Below are 19,843 nucleotides of genomic sequence, written 5' to 3' on the forward strand. Positions count from 1 at the left end.
CTGCCACGAGGGGTTCTCCTGTGGGCAATCGTGGCGTGAAGAGGGAAAAATTATTTTCTGTTGTTGTAAAAAGAGTAAAAAAAATTTAAAAAAAAGGGAAAAAAGGAAAGAAAGAAAGAAAGAAAGAAAGAAAGGTGCTGAACATCCATGGGGCCGGAGAGCCGCGGGTGTCGGGGAGCGCCGTGAGTCCCCTGCCCGGACCACGTGCGACCGTCGTCCCCGCGGGGACGGCCCGGCCGCGTCCCCGCGTCCCGCAGCACCTGGCGGCGCGGCCCCGGCCCCGGCCCCTGGCCCGGCGCGGCGGCGCGCCCGGCGCGCTCCCGCCAGCCCGCCCACCTCCACATGCACACACCCGCGGCGGGAGGAGGAGCGGCATCTTCCTCGCCGTCTTGGTTTCGCCAGTTTAATTTCCCTTGCATCCTCGCCCCTTTTTCTTCTTCTTCTTTTTTTTTTTTTTAAATTTTAATTTCTTGTTATCCCTGTAATTATTTGTCGCGGTGCTCCAGCCGGCTCCCGGCGGATAGGGTGGATCGCTTCTCGTGGGATCCCCGCAGCTCCTGGGGAAGGTAGGCAGCAGCTGATGCAATCGTGGGGACGGGGCCGCGGCTCCCCGCGCACCCTTTGTCTCCGCGCCGCGCGGGCCGGAGCGCTGAGATCGCCGCGCTTTGTCCCCGCCGTCTGCGCATCTCCCTCCGCCCCCCCAAAACGTGCCTCCTCGCCCCTGGGTGCTGCGCATTCCAAACCCTAAAAATGCGCGCAGCGAGCCGGGGAGGGGCTGAGGGAGCCTGGCGGGGCGGGAGGGGACGGGGGGCTGTGGCCGGCCATGCGGCATCTCCCCGCGGCTGGGGCGCGTCGCTGGGCCGGAGGAGGGGGGGCGATGCTGTCCTAGCCAGCTGCTGAGACGGGCATGGAAAAAAACAAACCCAAAAGCCCTGCAGAAATAAAACAAAAACGTGGTAGTCGGCAACTATGAGCTTCCGCTTGCAGCGAAAAAAAAAAAAATAGTAGTAAATGAGTTTTCCCCTGGTGACGGCCGGGCCGCGAGTGCCGCAGCCCCCGCACGGTGCGCGGCCGCGGTGTAGCCCTGCCCGGCTGTGGAACGTTCTTGCCTTTCTCTTAAACCCAGCGCTGCTATGGGGTCAGTGCAAGTTTTACGGTATTCGGAAAATGCAGGCGCGCACGCGTGTGCGTGGTGGCCCGTAAATGCATAGTAGCAGCTGAGGTAGTTGCTTTTAATGAGCAAAGACGAGAACAAATAAGGGCCGGTGTGAATGCCCGGTTTTGCATTGGCTCACGTGTGTGTACGTCCAGCTCGCTCTTGTGGCAGGGAGCTTGTTCCATTGTTTTGCAGAGAGTTCGTAATGCAACCTGTAGCTAGAATGTGTCTGTCTCCTTGTGAAAGAGGAGATGAGGAGGTGTATAAACCCTTACTTTGTTTATGTGACATTAGAAGGACTGAAAAAAACCCCGGATCTGACAACTGGTTTTATGGAAGTTGAAATATAGTCTGCTTGTGCCACCAACCAAATTTACCACGTGTCCTTAGGCTACTCAGCGTCCCAGACTCCTGTGGGGCATTTCTACCAACGGCTGGTCCAAATGATAGATTGGAACCTATGCTTTGTGGTGCTTCATTCACCTTCAGGTTTGTCTGGCTTTTACACGTGCTTGAAAGGCAAAAGAACATAGAGGAGCCATTGTTCTAAAAGTAAAGTGTTAGAAAAAGATACTTGTTAGTTGATAAATTACATTCCAGGAATAAGAAGGAAAACCAAGAAAATTACATTCTGAGTCCAACATGCTTAGATCAGAAGTAAAAACAGCTACAGGGAGAGAAAGAAACATCCTCCTTCCATCTAACGTTTACTTCATTTGCTACCAAAATACCAACTTGGTTTTAAAAGCCTCTAAAAGGAAATTCCATCTGTTGCTGAAGGATATAGATATCAAAAACTGCCCTTTTCAGGTTAGGAACCCCTGCCGAAATGGCTCTGAAATTGCTTGCAAAACCTGCCTGAAATCTAGGAACTGCCATATTGCTGGTAAGCAGAGGCCTTCTGCTGAGGCTTGATGGAAATTCACTGACTAAAATGGGATCTGCTTCATAGTCGTACTCAATGACTCCTATTTGACTTTGCCTTTTCGGAAGGTTGGGTTTTTTTTGTTTTTAAGAGGCACCAGAGAGAGAGCACTTCACTGAAGCACACTGCAGCATCCTCTGGCTTGTCACTTCAGACTGTTTATGCTGTAGTTGGACCAACTGGGCTTTCTAGCCCAGGTGAGGACGGGAGACAGTTGTTGGCGGTGAGCGTCACATTCCATATACACCTGTGCAGAGGATTATCCTCTGAGTTGTTTGAGGCTGTTTGAAGACTGCTGTAAAACACAGAGGATCAACTATCCTTCATGACCAAATCCTGCTTTTTACAAGGGTTTTAGAGGATGGAAAGGGAGGCAGGGCTCTCTCAGCCTTTGTGCTTGCAGGCTGCTTGTCCTGGGTCTCTGTCCTACATTTTGTCTGTGTTTTCTGGTTTGGGTGTTTGGTTTTTTTAGCAGGGGAAAAGAGGTGACTGAGCAGAAATGGGACTTCCCTCTATGCTCTCCTCTGTCTTTCTATCAGCCTCCCAATTTCTGTAGAAATCCATGTAGCACGTAGCATGACAATAACCAGAGCTTTAAAAGTTTGTATTGTGAAGACAAATGAAATGCTGTGGGAATATTTAAATATTTTAAGCCTGAATTTGGTTTCCTTTCTGATGGGCATTTACTGCTGTGACCTTAATCCAATCCAAGAAGTCTGAGCGGCTGCTCTTGGGAAAAATGGCAGCTTTTTCATGTTTTGCAGTCAACTCTCATAATATTTGTCTAAGCTTATCAGATAAATATCACTCTGAGTCTCTTAGAGTCAAAACTGAAGTAGAGAAATTACTTGTAAACTGGGGCAGAAGGCAACTAAGTTACATATGAACTTATACAAAGGGTTCTTCCTTCTGTAGTCCAAAATAATTGAAATAGGAATTTCAAAGCTGCCATTTAACCCTTACAAATACATCTGGGTGGTCTGTTTTGTTGCAGTGCCCCGTAAAGCCCCACTCATATAGCATCTCCACTTTCTGTGGGAGACAAGAGTTTATTTGTGGCAGTGCGTTTTGGGATCTCTTCTCAAAACTGAGACCGTCGAGAGGATTTCACAGAGAAATATAATTAGGAAAAAATGTGACTATATTCCTCTGCCAAATGCCTTTCCTAAATTGACTGGGAAGGGCTCAAAACAAAAATGTACTTAAAACCATTTTCCTTTATGGTTCATCTTTAAGTGTTTTGCCTAAAGTAATGAATCACTGGGTGAATCAGACTGGGATTTTATGGTTTCTTATTTGCCTGCCTTTGATCAGCTGAGTAGCCTATCGAGACTTAATTTGGGACTGTGTTCTCCTTATGGCAGCATGGAAGGGCAGTGTGGAGAGTGTTGGGGAAAAGCAGGAACATTTTCCTGTTGTAGCGCGAGGTCATGCACTACCAAGAGAAAGGTTGACAATCCACATTTGTGCTCATCACTTCTGAGTGATGTATAGCATCCTTTTCTGAGCTTCCTTCCGCTTCCTTCCCAAGTCTTGTGTCACTTGTTTCCCCCCCACACCTTATCTTTTAACTGTTTCCATCCTGCATGCTGTGGGAGCTGTGTGAGAGAGAAGGAGCCTGGAAATGAAAAGTGGTGGTTTACAGCCACCAAGGAAACAGCCGCAGCAGCTCGAAGGCCTTCCGGCTGCTGCACTGCTTTCAGCCTGGCGCTGTGTCCGATGGGCAGGACAGCAGTGTGCCGGCACCTTGTCGGTTCTCAGTGGCTCTTTGAGCCCAGCTGGGGCTGGGCTGCCGCGGGACCAGAGTAAACCTGCTTCCTTCCGCTGCTCCTGTGGCTGCAGCCTGCTGCAGAGGGGCAGAGCTGAGGAGCTGGAGGCAATGACATTTCAAGCACTGCAGCTGTTTGCTCAGTGGATGTGAGTCAGTCTTTAATTTCCAAGCTCTTTGTTATCTCTGTGGCTCTTCTCTAATCTCCCCATTTTGTCCTTCCTGTAGATGAGGAGTAAATCTGGAGCTTTATGTTTCTCATGTCAGGTGTCACTAATGCGGAATAAAAAGGAGATATTTGCTTCCCCGCCTCCCAGTGTGATACTGTTTCGTATAAAGTATTTTTGCTTTTTGTCATTTAAGTGAATAGTCTGTGCACAGAGTTTCAGATTCAGTGTTTCACTGTTTATGTCCCTGGTGTCTTATTGGTCATATTGCTCTACTTTGAAAGAAGTTTCAAAAGTATGAGCAAAGACTTATCACATCTCAGGCTTTGCAGGACTAAAACCAGCTTGTGTGAAAATCAAGTGCTGGATTCTGATGACTTGTAACCAATCAAAAGGAGTTCTTGGCAAAACTCCCTTTGAGAAGGAAGTTGAGTCACGTTTCATCTTTTGAGCAAATTAGCTTGAATTTCGTAGCTAAAAGTGCTTATTGTGTCTTGGATATTTACAAATCCCAAGACTGACTGTGGGAAGCACACAGTGAATGAAGTTCCCCTTTGGGTGTGCAAGGGCACGTTACAAAAACCATATCCAGAGATGGGCTAAGTGTCCAACTCGACCAATTATCCAAATGCCTCTTGCATACTGGCTCAGCTTTTGGGCAGTCGTATGCTTTAAGGTGACATTTTTTGAATGATGTCATTTACGAGATATATAAAAAAAAAAAAAAAGACCGGTGAATTAAGCCATCACCATTACCACAAGAGTGATGATGTTACTGTTAAAAACACAACTTCCAGCAAAGTGTTTTCTGAGAATACATCTCTTCCAGGTATGACCCAGAAAGATTCATGCTGGAACCAGCTGAAGAAATAAAGATATATTGTCTGTATTACATTTTTTTCAAATACAAAGGTTTTGATCCCATTACTGCTCTTGTGGAATTTAACAGTCCAGAAAACTGGAGTTGCAAGGATTTTTTTTTTTTTAATGTTTCAGAAGGTAACCGAGAAAATGACCACAGTTCTTGGAATGTGCTTTGAAGGCTTGTGAAGGTCTCAGTGTCCTTGAAAAAAAAAATTTTATTTTATCTTCTTGTGTCGTTGCATAGTCCTCCTGAAATCTATGACCAATTGTAATCTTTCCGTATTCTGTAAGGAGCACATAACAAATAAATTATCCATAAAGGGTTTTACAAGACACATCATGGAATGTTTAAAGAGAAGCCAAGCTCCTAGGCCAGAGCAATGCTTTTTCCACTAAACTGAGGGGCTGAGTCAGCTATCACACAAAGGCCCTTGAGGTTCCTCTTGAAGGGTCATTAACTCTTTCCTGGTTTTCTCTTAGGGTTATTTCTGCTTCAAGGAGCAGTGGTTGCCCATCTGAGTATAAAAGTTTGAAATAAGAGCAGAATTCTAATTTCTTCTTCATAATTTACTTTGTATATGTCTGGAGAGAGAGGTTCGATGGCAGGTATCTTGAAGTTCTCCTTTTGGGAGGTTTAAGGATGTACAGAGTAGAGTAGTAGGTACAGCGACTAAAGTGACTGGGATTTCTACAGTCACTCTTCACATGATTATTTACTGCCTTTCAATGTGAATTAGGAATAAAGCTCAGTTTAGGGACTCTTGCATAGCATTTTTATTTGCATTTCTTTTATGATATTTCTTGAATGAAGGGCTGTAAAAGTACAAATATGCTGCTTCCAATATATCTCAGTATCAACATATGATGAATTTCTATTAGTTGAAACAATTTGGGTTTTTCTTCCCACAGCATTAGTGGCACCTACACCTGAGGTGGCAACTTGCTTAGCTCAGCTATCCCAGCACTGAATCTCCCTTGGCGAGCAAAGCTATTGCAGTTGTAGGGAACAGCTCTGTGAGACTTCATACCCCTGTGGGTCAGGGTAAGCTGTCCTTCAGCAGTGCCAGGCTCCACTGTAGAGGCCAAATGAAAAGCCTGGAGCTGACACTTGACTTGCAGGGAATGAAGCTGGTTGACATGAACACTGTCCTTTGGAACTGTAGATTTTATTTAGACTCTGTGATTTGTCACATGGGTGAATTTGTAGTTTAAAATGGGGAGGAAATTTATGTGACCACCTGTACTCCACTGACTGTGGAGGGTGCCCAGAGTGATTAGCAATGACAACGAGTTTTCTCTGTATATCCCTAAGATAACTGCATCTTTGCAAAAATTTTGTGATTTGCAAGGTGCTTTATTCCAGATATCACATTTATCACCCTTTCTCTCTGAATCTTCAAGCGCTTCACAAAATGAGTGTTATTGTTGCTATTATCATCTTAATTTTACAGATGGAAGTGTTAAGGACATATTAGTTTTTCTTTTCAAAAAATCTGTGATGAGTTCATGCCATCACAATGAAAATTTCAGTCCCCAGCCCTACCACTCTCTCCTCACCCTCCTCGTGTTTTGGCACTGAGATCAGGTTTTCTCATACTTGGAAGTGCAGTGCATTATTTCACTCAATTTTTTTTTGTTTGTTTGTTTCAGGGTTTTATTTTGGTGTTTTTTTTAGTAAATCATTCTAGCAAGAATCTGAGGCAGATTCAAAGATGACTGTTGGGCTGCTTGAGGGCTGCAGGAGCAACTTGTCTGCCTAAAAGCTGGAATCTGCTGAAATGATTACTGATGCTTTAGCTTGCTCTAAGATTTCACTTCATCTTATAAAATAATAGAATGGTTTGGTTTGGAAGGGACCTTGAAGATGATCTTCTTCCAACCCCCCTGCCTTGGGCAATGACACCTTTCACTACACCAGTTTGCTCAAAGCCCCATCCAACCTGGTTTTGAACAATTCCAGGGATGGGGCATCCACAACTTCTCTGGGCAACTTATTCCAGTGCTTCACCATTCTCCCAGTAAAGCATTTTTTCCTAATACCTAACCTAAACCTGCTCTCTTTCAGTTTTAAACCATTCCTCCTTTTCTATCATTACATGCCCTTGTGGAAGTCTTCATTCAATTAATTTTCTGTAGAAGCAGAGTTTTGGTTAAAACAGACAGAGCTTGTCACTCCTTATGATGAAGCAGTGAGCTATGCTCCTGCCGCTCTGGCCCTGCAGTGTTTCAGTGACAGAGGGCCGGAGCAGCAGCTCCTGAAGCCGGAGCCACACGTCAGTGAGCTGTGCAGCCAGCTCTCCAGTGTGCTGTTTACCTCACATGAGTGCTAATTTCAGCACCTGCTTTTGAAACACTTAATGGGGAATTTATTAAGCACAGGCAATGTCAAGGCAGTTCTGAAAATCCTCCTGGGGCACCATGATTCAAAATGGTGCCCAGAGGAGAATCTTCTCTGTTTGAATCTCGGATGAACATTACACAGGTTTTCAAATGCCAGGGGATACAGATCCTGGTACAGAGGTTGTCAGGTCTCTTAAAGAATTGTTTATTTTAGGAATTCACGGTCACAAGAAGCTTTAGGATTCAGTGGGCTTGGTCCTTGCCATCTCAGCAGTTGCCGTCTCCTGTGGCTTTATCCTTTTATAAAAAGATCGTGCTTCTCTTCCAAAATAGGTAGACTCTTTTATCCCTGCAGTCTCCATGAAGACTGTTCCAGAATGTTACTGCTTAAGCTACCCTCTGCTTGCTCGTCTGCATTTATTTATCAGCAGCCTAAATCAATGATTTTAAAAATATTTTATTGTGCCAACATTTTAATACTCTAACAGTTTTCTTCTGGTGTCTGTGGTGGAAATCTCTTCTGTAGAGGATTTTAAAAGGACTCAGTTAACGTGCCGCAAGCACTGTCCTCATACCAGGCTGTACCAGGCCCTGTCAGCTACCATAACCATGTGTTTAGTTGCTCTTTCAGTAGAAGAGAACAGATCTTGCTCTACTGTTAGCCTCGAGACTGGCCTTTAAACTTTGCACCTGAAGTTTAGACAGGGTGGGCCCTTGAGGAATTAAGAGCTCATGTAAATTTTAAAACTGCATTTCTGAGAAAGTATTTACAGGGAAGAAACTGCTCATTTGCAAAGTCCTCTTCTGCGCGGTGGAGATGTGGTATAAAACAGAAGTATTGACTTCTGTAAACTTAATTTGAAACAGGCAGCTGTCCTAACTGAATAAGTGAACTACGTCTTCCTGTCTCACCCTGCAAGAGCTGGCAATACTCATGCCTCTTTAGTTGCATGCAACCAGTTCAATGGCTTTGAGATAACCCTGAGAAATTTAAAAATATTCCCAGATTGATCTGGCATCTGAATGTTCACCATATCCCCCAAGGTGAGTAGTTGTTTGGCAGTACTGCAGGAAATTCATGCACAAAATGGGAATTGAGAGAGTTGTGCTATAGGAGCTTGTTTGTGAATAACACGCTGTTACCTCCCTTCTATTCTGGAGTTGTAGCTCAGCTGAGAGTGCTTGGACTCCAGCAGATATTAGTCTTTCAGTTGATTTGTATTGCTGATAAGGAAATATGTCATTGTAGCAGACTTCTCTGATCTGCCTTTGGTGTTATTCTCAGTGCTTTTATGCAACGCATCTATCAGAGGAGAGTTCACCTGATCATCTAGACAATAACTGCTTGACACAAGGTATACATTACTCTTTTCTCCCATGATACATGAGCTCAGGGATTTGGTTTTGTCTGCTTCTGTCCTTGTTCATTATAAGTTTAACCATACACAAAGGATCATCTACACATCCACTTTACCAAAAGTGTGTTGGAATATATATATATTAGTAGCACAGAGTAGTGGGATAACTCTATCCTTCTTTCTCTCCACTTAGCATCAGCACAGACACAATTTTTGAAGTAAGAGTGGAGAACATACAGAACACAAACACCAAATATCAAAATGTGACTTGGACAAGCAAATAATTTTTATTCCTTATTATATAGGCAGTTAATCTCTTTTTCCTGAAACAAACAGGCTTGGTTTGCTCACAAGTTTGTAAATAAAGTACTGTCTTCAGCTTTTGGTTAAAGGACAGGGTACATTTGTACGGTTGATCTCATTAAGGCATGTAAGATTACTACTGTTCTGCAGTGCATTGAGGTTATAACCTGAGGTCCATCTAACAATACAAAATTGCATGGTAAGGATGGTCCCTCCTGTGCAGTTTTCACTGGTTTCTTCTGGTGATATTTCCTGCTGCTGGTGGTATACAACTTAGAGTTTTTTCCTGTGTTTTATTTAGGTTGCTGACACTGTGGCTGCAGTTTATTCACAACATACCAACCAAACACTAGTATTTGAAGAACCACTTGGATAGGCACAGTTCCTCACCCAGCATGCCTTTCAAAGCTGGATTAGAACTGACTGAATTGCAGAATATGACTGTCCCTGAAGATGATAACATCAGCAATGATTCAAATGATTTCACAGAGGTGGAAAATGGCCAGATAAATAGGTGAGTATTTTTCCACTGACGTTTCCTCTGCTAAGAAACACACTGTTTAAAAACAGCATTCTAATTTTCAGTATATGTCTTGAATTATTCATTACCAAGTCATGCTCCATTTGAAGATGTAATTTGAATTTCATACGTAACATCTGTTGGGCATAGGCTGCAATAGCAGATAAAGCAAACAGAGTGGCAATTTATTCATCGTTTTGAATCTTTCAAATTAGTCTAATAAAATTCAGAAACGCATAATGTAGCAAAAAGCCAACATTTTGAAATATCTACTTGCACACAACAAGAAAGTAGTAACAATTAATACAATGGCAGAATTTGGGGCAAATCTTCTTGTTGACCTTTGATCCCTGATATGACAATTTTAACCTGCCTGGCTACATCCATGCATCCAAGCTCCTGGAGATTTACAGCTGGTGTGGTTGGCAGCAAATGTAGTCCCAGTCCGTGTTTGCAATTTGGCAAGATAAACTGGGCAGCGGTTTGCTCCCTTCAGGCAGAGGTGGCAAGAAGATGGTAAAACAGACTATTACACCTAACTCATATCAAGTGTCAAAAAAAAGCATGAATACTGGTGAAAATTGCTAGTTACAATTATTAGGCTGTTGGCTTTTTCTACAAACAGTACAGTCATTTCCAAAGACCTGCCTTTTCCACCAGAGAGTAAGTTCTCCAGCCCTTCCTGTCAGACTCCAACAGGTGCTGAGCCAACTAGTTTATAGCAAAGACCTGCTGACAGACTCTGTTTGGGTTTTGTGAGCTGTGAAACAGGAAGCTCTTTTTTGATCAAACTTCCTATTCAAATATTGCAAACCAAGGTGGAGCACACTGGCTGGCTAGTAACTGCATGGGGATCCAGCCCTTTAAAATCTTCTCTTGCCCTTTTTTTTCCTTTTGGCAGTGTCTTCTCTGGCTATCTGGGAAACTCACTTTCTTCTGTTTGTTAAAACAAAACTTAGGGCTGTTTTTTCCCAAGTGTGAGTAGAGTCATGTGACTCTCACTATTGTGTTGGTGGACAGGGAGCTTGGTGACGGGTATGGGAATAAGCACTCAGCACTGGTCATACCATTTGTGTAGGAAAGCCAGCCAGCCATACTGTGGGATGGAGCAGGGGGCCTTGGCTGGTGGTGTGGGTGAGCCCTCAGTAGGAGGGTGGCACCCTCCCCCCCTCACCTGCCCTGGGGAAGTCCTGGGGCCGTGGCCAGCAAGGCGTGTGGTGGTGTGACCACAACAGCTGCGCTGAGGAAGATTAGAGCTGGTCAGGAATTTTCTGATGCAACTGCTTTGATGGAAAGTGCCAAAACGAAATGCAAACCACTTCTGTGTTAAAAAAAAAAAAAAAAAAAAAAGGGGAATAGCACAACACAAAACCACTCCAACTTTGCCAAAACAAAACAGGTCCAGTATGAACCTGCTTGCTTTCCTGCTGGTTCATGTTGTAAGGAGAGGAGCTCATGGGCTGACAATAGTAAATTTGCTCTGTTTAGCCTGCCGAGAACTTACATCCTTGAGAGAAGGAGTGGCTTTATCAGGCTGGCTGCACCTCCCCAGCACTTTGGCTGGTGTCACCAGTAACTGTTATGGGGGAAAACCCTCTTGGCACTTCATCTTTCAGTGAATGTTTATGGAGGGTGGGAAAGGAGTGTGCCATATGTGCCTGATTCTTTGCAGTCACAATGTGCTTTGTGGAGTTCGGATGTAGTAAGTGTGGCAAGAACTGTGTTGAATTCATACTGCCTGCAAAAGGAAGTAAAAAAGTGGGGTGAAGGAAAGAGGGTCAGAAACTCAGAAGCATAATTTCTGATTGATGCTCTGGCTCTTAGGGCAGATGAGCATATCCCACAATTTTCCATTCCTTTCTGGGTAACTTTTTTTTCTGCAGACAATCATTTGGTTATATGATGTAGCCCATTATGGTTCTCTATTATCCCTCTGCCAGGGTTCTCGTGGGACAGCTACTTACATCCCACACATGAGTATTTTGCCCTATGTGTTCTGGTTTGTTCATGTGCCAATCCATGTCTAAAACAAATTTCAAGGCAGCTCGTGCTGACCACAGCTTCCAGTGCAGCAGCATGTTGGCACCAATGCACTCCTGTGAGCATCCCCATGTGTGATGAGCAGAGGAACATATCCTGCTCTCCACCCCATGCTGAATGCATCCTGAAAGGATGTAGTTATTCCCTTTCTATAACTGTTTTGGCAAACACCATTTTTCCATGGAGCAAGAGGTTAACAGGCACAGGGAATAACACATTTTGTGCTGCCTGGCACATGGTCTGAGGCCTTGTGAAACTCCAAAGTCCATAAAAATCAGTGGGACTTTTTTTTGTTGATTTCACTTGAGCTTTAGATTAGATCTGTAATTTTCAACTAATTTGCTTTTTGTTGTTTCAACCTGTTTGACTTTGCATACTCTATTTAATTTTGAACATTTTTTTCCCCCACTGCATAATTGTTCAAGCTCAATGTAGAACAGAGCTTTTAAGGGTCTTTTGGAGAAGGTATACCAGGAAGAAGCTGATTTCAAGTTTGGTTGTAAACTCCAAATAGTTCTTGATCTTGGAAAAGAATTCTGTAGTTTCCTTTGGATTTCCAGCCTTTTCCAGGCGTAAATATACAGTCGTATGTAGGGAGGAGATGTTGTTTTGAAGAGGCTGTACTGAAAGGGGTTTTTTTTTAGTATGCAGATGTTGAATGGAAATGCCAGTTCAAGAGATTTGCATCAAATTCAGACATGGATTTGATGATCTTTAACCATGTCTCCTGGCTATAAAATTTTGGCATCTCTGCACATAACTGTAAATCAGTATTTAGATGACTTACTCCTTATCTATAACTATGACAATGGAATACTTTCAGGAAGCTGATATCTGAATGCCTGTCTCGGTTTATAGCTACTAGTAAGTCATCAGCACCCCTTGTTTTGTTAAAAAGGTTGTTAGTAGGTATACCAAGATCTTGTCCAAGTCACATAGAGTAAGTCAGACCAAGCTTTCTTCTACATTTCTTGTTCCAGCCTGCCCTGGAAATCTTTGCCACTGCCCAAGTTAGCATGCAGTTTAAGAAGCTGCCTTAGGATAAAGTTCTGTCATCTTAGCGAAACTAACTTTCCCTAGCAAATATTTAAGGCATCATCAAATATAATTTTAATTTAATTTTGTTTAAACATATCTGAGATAGCTAGATGGTTTAGATAGCTAGATAGCCAAAATGGTTAGCTTGAAGGTATCACCTTAACCAAACATTTTTCATTGAAGTCCTTTAATAAATAAAGTTTGGAAACCATAGTTTAACATCATCCTTTTAAAATCACTTTATCAATAATACTAAGTCTCTACTTTGCACTAAATCAAACCAGGAAAATGATTAGATTAAGATACTCTTTCCAAGCCAACTGTGAGGCTTCATGCATTGCAAGGATGAGCTCATTATATCTTGACTAGGATATTTCATTAATGTACCTGAAAAGTTTTGTATAATCTGCTTATGCTCAGCTGTGGTATAGAAAACACAAGAGGAAAGCAGAAACATTTAAGAACAGGTTATGTCTTTTAACAATGAGTAAAGCATTTGAAATGAAGACAATAAACAGCACAAATGGATTTCATGCTTGTCAGGCTTTGATGGCACAGGCGGTCCTGCAGCTCATTGCCACAGCACCTCTCACAGTGGCCTCTGGTCCTTGGGAGGGCTGGGAGAGGCTGGCGTAAACAGGCATTTCACTTAATTTGTGTCATATTTTTAAAGGTCAAATATACAACATTCTGTGACAATGAATGGCTTGTTTTCTAAGCACGTCTATTAAGCAGAGCAGATGCATGGCACAGTTTAACTAGAAATTCCAGTATTCCAACATATGTTTCCTTTCATATGCTATAGGGGAAAAAAACCACCCTGAAATGAAAAAAAAAAAATGTTTACAAAAAGCAGTATCTTGGGAAAATTTGTTTCTGTTGAATTAATTAAAATACCTTCCCCCTCCACTTTTTTAAAAAAAATTATTTTTATTTAATTTAAGATCAGTAATACTTTCCATTTATGGAAAATTTGTCTGTTATATGGTATGGCTGTACCACCTCGCAAGCATTGTCCCAGAGCAATCTTCTTGTCTGGACTTGCAGGTTAAATTGCCTGCAACAGCAAATGCTGCACAGGCAGACCCCACATTCCCCCACACTGCATCACTGAAGAACTTTCTGGGAAAGCAGTCCCGGGGCTGGAAGTTGGCCTGGGAAGCGCCCCATAAAAAAGCTGGGCTCAGTGCTGTGTACCTCACAGTCTGGGAGCACAGTAGCCACATTCCCATGTCTGACTTTGCCCTCCTGTACACATCACACTGCATAAGTGAAGAAAGATGTGCAGTGTGATTTGGTAAACATGGGGTGGATGAGGAGCCCAACTTATAATAGGAGATGAGAGGCTGGACAACAAGCCCACCCCAATTCTAATGTAGAGCTAACTCAAAAGAAAGTATTTGTATCAATTTATCAAATCAGGCTAGTTTTCTCAAAGTCCTAGCAGGAAGGAAATAACATGTTTGTTGGCCACAGAAGTTACCAGTTTTGCAGAAGCTGTTTACCCTGTCAGAAATATTCTAACGGAAAGTCCCACTGTAGTTTTTATATTCAAACAGTATTTCTCAAGTGTTGTCTTTATTGTGTATTAGTTTTTTAACAATGTTTCATGGAATTCTAATCCAGACAGCAATGATAATAGTATCTACAAATTTGTTATTTTTGTAATTATTAAGGGGGGATTGGCTGCAGGGGGATGAGCAGAAGTGGGGAGATCAGACTAGTGACTTCTATCATAACTCTTGACAAAATCTAAAATGACACATGATCTCCATAAATGACAGAAGAAGGCAAAGTCCACAGATGTTCCCAGCAGCAGTTACAAATCCAAAAGAGATAAAGCTCTTCTCTGTGCTCCTGCCTGTACAAATTGCCTGCAGGGTGTTTCAAGAGAGAGCTGGAATGTCTTTTTCAAACCGTTCACACTCTGCTGCCTGCGTTCAAGAGATGAGCTTTAAACAGACATGAAAAAGAAAAGCACATGCTCTGAATCAAGTTGAGATTTTATTCCATGAGGGTGAAATACCTACAAGGTGAACTTTGGAAAGTTAATTTCAATCAGCTTATCTTAGAAGTGGTTGCTTTTCATTTCTTAAAACAGTGGGGGAGGTTCAGCCATCTATTCTTACTGTGTTAGCACTGGTAAATCTGACACGGTGTCTATATTTTACAGCAAATTAGTTGCTGAAGTTAGTATTTTTAAAATAAAGGAGAAGCCTATAGTTGTTTTTTATTGACATAAAGGAAATCAAAGCAGACCAATGAGTAGGAGTCAAAATTGCAGCAAACCCAGAAAAAATACTACGTACATTTTGCCAGCTATGCCCAGATTTAAAGGATGAACACAAAATGTTAAAGACACTAGGTCCAAGTGTGTCAGCTGTGGAAGCCAATTCAGCCACATTATAACTGCATGATTTTGCCATAGCCTTAGAAGCTATGCTAGCATATATATCAGTAGTAATTAGGCCACAGCTGAGGTAGTAGGGAAGTTTGATAGAGCTCTGTCTTTACGAGCTCACCTGAATACCACTGTATGTATTCAGGTGATGTGCAGTCTTGAGTCACGGTTAGAATTATACATCCCCAGCCAGTAGACGTTCCTAGCTGTGGGAAAGGACCAGCAGTGCTGCTGTTTGTGTCGTGTTGGTGTCTGTTTTAATCTAAGAAGAGTCAGCTTAATGTACCTACAGCTAAAACAGTCTCTGACAGTTGGTGACAGCCCCTAGTTAGGTATGTGGCATGTACAATGGTTGATGCATTAGCCAGTGCAGACTAAGAACCATCTGTGGATTAACAAAGATGCCAGGGACTTAATTGTGCATAAACCTTCAAAAGATGAAAAGCTGAAAGAATGCTTTATACAAACTAAAATGTTTGCTGAAGAGAAGATCTGCGAGAAAATAACAGCTCATCCAAATCATAAGTGTTGTAAATCCCAAGGATGCCAACACAGCCACAGGAGGACAGTAAGTTCCTAAATGTGGATACATCAAGGACACAAAACAAGTAAAGGGTAAAGAGAAAGAAAAACTGTTTGTTCCATGTTTCTCTGCACAGAAGTGTTGAATTTTGCAGTATGATGAATTCAGTAGTGACTTTTGAAAGACACTCAGTTGAAAATCTGGTAGCCCAGAACAGTGTAACAATGAAGCAGGTTACCTGGTTCAGGATGGTCCAGGCAGTGCTGACTATGTGTGGCACATCCACCTCTGCTTAACTGCAGACATATCATCCCTATGTGGCAATTTAGGGTTTCAGTGGCAATGTAGGCTTTCACAGTGTCACTTGACAGTGAGGGGACAGATGGAGTCTTTTAGGGATCCTTGGCAGGATGATGATGGCAGTAAATCATAGTTACAATTTAAAGCTTTATTTTTTTAGTTGAGTATTATGATTAGTGTGGCACAGAATTTAGTATTTGAATGGCACAGACAGAATCAATGTAGTGCAATTTATAAGTATTTATAATACAGAATTTATAGTATAACTTAAGATTTATAATCACCTGAACCCTCAGCAGATGGGGTCAAATCTTAATACATGATTTGTTTTATCAGTGTACAGTCATAATCTAGGCACAAAGATCACGTAAAAGAATATAAGTCGCTCCCTTAATCCTTGGAGGATGCAGAGGATGGAGGGATGTTCCTGGCCAGTGGCAGCTGCAGTCCCAAGTTCTCCCCTTAGGTCCTCTAACTACTTGATTTTATGGTCAGTGCTAGGGATGGTGTTGTGCTTCCCCTCTTCTGTGAAGGGGTCATCACCACTTCCTGGTGGGCTGGGTGCCTGGGACCTTCCAGGCTGGCAAGGAAGGAAGTAGTTGAGCTGGCGCCCAGGAGTCTTGAGGTCAATAGGGAGGGGAAGAATAAATCTCTTTAGTTTGTCTACTTGCTTCACAGGACCTTCAGGGTGTAATAATGGGAGAAAGGAATGAATACATGACATGCTTGGTCACATAGAATGGCTACTTGCCTTACAGAGTGGCGTTAGTTACACTAACCCCATGAGCAGGGCTGGGAACAGTGGGTACTCCTCATGGGTATCTCTGCAGGACACCTGGAGAAGCATCTCCTCCTAGCATCTGTGCAAACAAATTGCTTTCCCATCCAAAAAATTGGTGCTACTGCTTTACTAAATCGCCTAAAAGACCATAAAGACCATTCTGTATATATATATATATATATATATATATATATATATATATATATATATATATATACACACACACACCTTTATTCTGATCTTGTACTGGTGTTACCTTTACTGATGCCTAATGTACTCTGTATTAGTGGGGCATAATCTGTTATGAGTTTGGCCTCTTTCTGCACACAGTTTTTATGCATTGCTTATTTTGTAATCACATGCTGTTCATGGAATTAATGTGTTCACATTTTCTAAGCACTTGCTGGAAATAAATCTTCTGACTTCTTTCAGCAAGTTTATTTCAGATCGAGAAAGTAGAAGAAGTCTCACAAACAGCCACCTGGAGAAGAAGAAATGTGATGAATATGTAAGTCTCTCTCACTGTTCTGTTCCCTGTCAAAAGGAACTGCATGTTGTGTATATGAAGGGCCTTTAGATATCATCTTCAAAAGTGCTGGGCACACACAATTATAGCTGTATTCAAGTTTCATTAGGAACTGCCTGGGATCAGCACTTAGATAAAACCCCAAAACAAACCCCCAAGCATTTTGGTTGGCATGAGGCAAAGGAATCCCTCTGGCCTGTGTTGGGCAGGAAGTTGTGGTGGTTCCTTATGGCTTTACCATGTATAAATTATGTGCCTTAGATGTTTCACAGGCATAGTGAAAGATGGGAGTTAAAATCAAAATTGTGTATGAGTTGTGTATTGGCTATAGCATTTGCGTCAGTTTACAAAATCTATTGGACAGCGATCAGAATGTAGCTCTTGACAGGGTTCAGCAATGCTTTCTCCTCTTTCAAAACAATTTTTATTAAGTAGTTTCCATAGGAGTTGTTACTTATATCTGATACATGGCAAAACATGGAGTTTGAAGCAGAGGTGTGTTTCCCTGCTCTGTTCCAAGCTATTGCTGACACATCTGTCTTTACTTCTCCAGATACCAGGAACTACTTCATTGGGGATGTCTGTCTTCAACCTTAGCAATGCAATTATGGGCAGTGGGATTTTGGGTCTTGCTTTTGCCTTGGCCAATACGGGAATTCTCCTTTTTCTGTAAGTATTCACGTGATGAATGGCTGATCTCTGTGGAGTTTCACTGTGTTAAAAGAATGTGTGCACTGCCAGCAAGTGGAGGGATTTATAGTCCATCTGTAATGAAGTACAGCATTCAAGCCTGAAAATATTAGCTACAAGTTTCAGACATTTTTTTTCTGTCCAATATTTTTGAGGAAGAAACCATTACTTTTAATGCTAGGGAAAATTAACTCCATGTTATTTACTACAGACCTAGACAGGGATTTTTCCTATGCTCTGGAAGCTATGCATACATCAGAAATACTCAGTTGTAATAGCTGCAGTGGGCTAGTACCTAGTTCTTACTTACGTCACAGGATCTCCAGAGCTTTCTTCAAAGTATGGTGCAATAAACACTTTTTTAAAAAACAAGAATATTTATATTCCTTTATAAGTTACATATAGTATTTTCATCTCACTCCCACGATTACTTCACTTTTTAGGTGAGTACTTGAGAGCCAACATAAATATAACCAAGATTTTAGTATGGAGAAGAGTTGAGGCAGAGTACTTAACCAGGGAAAAAAAAGGCTTTTTATAAAGGAGAATTAAATAGTTTAAAAATGAAACAGTGCCATTGAATGACTAAGACGCTGTTATTTTGGATCTCAGTATGAGACGTTTTATTGCGAAAAGTGATTGTTAAGAAATCAGTTGGGAATTGTGTGCAGATTTCAATGATAAATGTTCATTGAGGGGAGAAATACAATAATTTACAATATTTGAGAACTGTTCAACAGGGTTACTGAGTTTACAGATTGTTCTAAAGAGGTGTCATTTCTTGAATGTCGAATCTAAAAATATAGAACTTTGTCATTTCTTAGTATATAATGTGAGCCCTGTATAAAGCAGCGTTGATGGCCAAAGTGGTATGTATAGCCATCTGCTCTGGAGTTTTATGCCAGAATAGCTAGATCCATGCTGCTAGCTTACAGTTTGCTATGGTTGCATAAAATCTAGGAATAATCCAAGGATTTAAACCATTTACATTAAGAATATATGGAGTCTCATAATTGTGTTGTCACTAAGCTAGGCTTTAAAATATCTGAATTGTAATTTACATCTTTCTTTAGCAGGGTGACTCAGTTTATTTTATTTTTGCTACATTTTTTACCCAGTACTCTAGCCTGTATATGATAGTCCACCCATGCTCTGATAAGCACATCTCTGTGGGTACAAACTGGTGATTGCAAAAACTGCTGTAAGGAGAGAAAAAAAAGTTATGTCTTTTCAGCCTTGTTACCTCGTCTGTGATAATAGTGTCTCAGCCAAGAAGCAGCCTCATTTTCTCCATACTGTTTTAGTTTTCTATAAGCTCATCATCTCATTCTTTCAGCAGTTTTTCATCAGAGTCCAGTGAAATGTGTTGTTCTAAAGGATGTAAAAAGGCAGTTTCTTTTAAGTGAAGTAGATCAGACTGGTGATATGAACACCAGAGAAACTTCTAACGATGTGTGATGGTGATTGAGCTCAACCCAAGTAGTGAGTATGTAGATCTGTACCAACGCACTGTGCAAAAAACTGCCAAACTGAATATAGAGATTTTATATAGTAAATAACAGCATTATTCTCTGTGGAATTAACTGTGTGTATTCAAAAGTGGATAATTGGTTTTGTTAGCTTTATAATGCCTTTAGATCTGTTGGCCTTGAGATATAGCAGCCAGCTGAGATCACAGGTAAGGAAGCTAGCAGGACCTAACTGAGCAGGCTAGCAGAGCTTTCCCCTTTGAAGCCTGGAGATGCATGATCCTAACATGGTGTCTGTCGTTATGCTTGAAAGTTGAACTGCTTTAAATGTTCTTTTATCATACAATAATCTTAGAGTTAAACCTAGTCTATTAGTGTTAGATTTTTTCTTACACTCTCATTCCATACATTTTTCCCATAAATGTATAGTTCTGTTGTTGCTGTCACAGGTCGATCATTTCTGCTTTCACTGCTTTTTGCACATGAGAAAGCTCTTAAATTCAGTACTTCTGAGTAGCACAGTTCCTGAACGTTTATCCAGTATTGGCACGCACCACTGTGAAAAGTAGAAAGGAGAGGCAGAAAAATTGAGGGAGAATTTTCAGCACTGACAAAGCAGACCCTGATTTCCACTCTCACAGCTTTTGGGCTCCTGCAGTATAAAGTGCACACAT

At 41.8% G+C, this 19,843-nt stretch overlaps 1 protein-coding gene across 2 annotated transcripts in view; it reads left to right on the forward strand.

Annotated features, from left to right (window-relative positions):
- Positions 1-341: 341 nt before the first annotated feature.
- Positions 342-19,843, forward strand: part of SLC38A1 (solute carrier family 38 member 1) — a 42,072-nt gene continuing 22,570 nt past the window's right edge. For both annotated transcript variants that reach the window (XR_003572274.1, XM_027892903.1), the window contains exons 1-4: positions 342-566; positions 9,183-9,395; positions 16,917-16,992; positions 17,564-17,679. Coding sequence is in view for 1 of the 2 variants with exons in the window: in XM_027892903.1 (XP_027748704.1) it covers positions 9,277-9,395; positions 16,917-16,992; positions 17,564-17,679 (311 nt within the window). In the remaining variant the exon portion in view is untranslated. The remainder of the gene's footprint in view (positions 567-9,182; positions 9,396-16,916; positions 16,993-17,563; positions 17,680-19,843) is intronic.

Source organism: Empidonax traillii, unplaced genomic scaffold, assembly GCF_003031625.1.
Source record: "Empidonax traillii isolate 1590-97213 ecotype Southwest subspecies unplaced genomic scaffold, ASM303162v1 scaffold374:size1477467, whole genome shotgun sequence".
Taxonomy (NCBI): domain Eukaryota; kingdom Metazoa; phylum Chordata; class Aves; order Passeriformes; family Tyrannidae; genus Empidonax; species Empidonax traillii.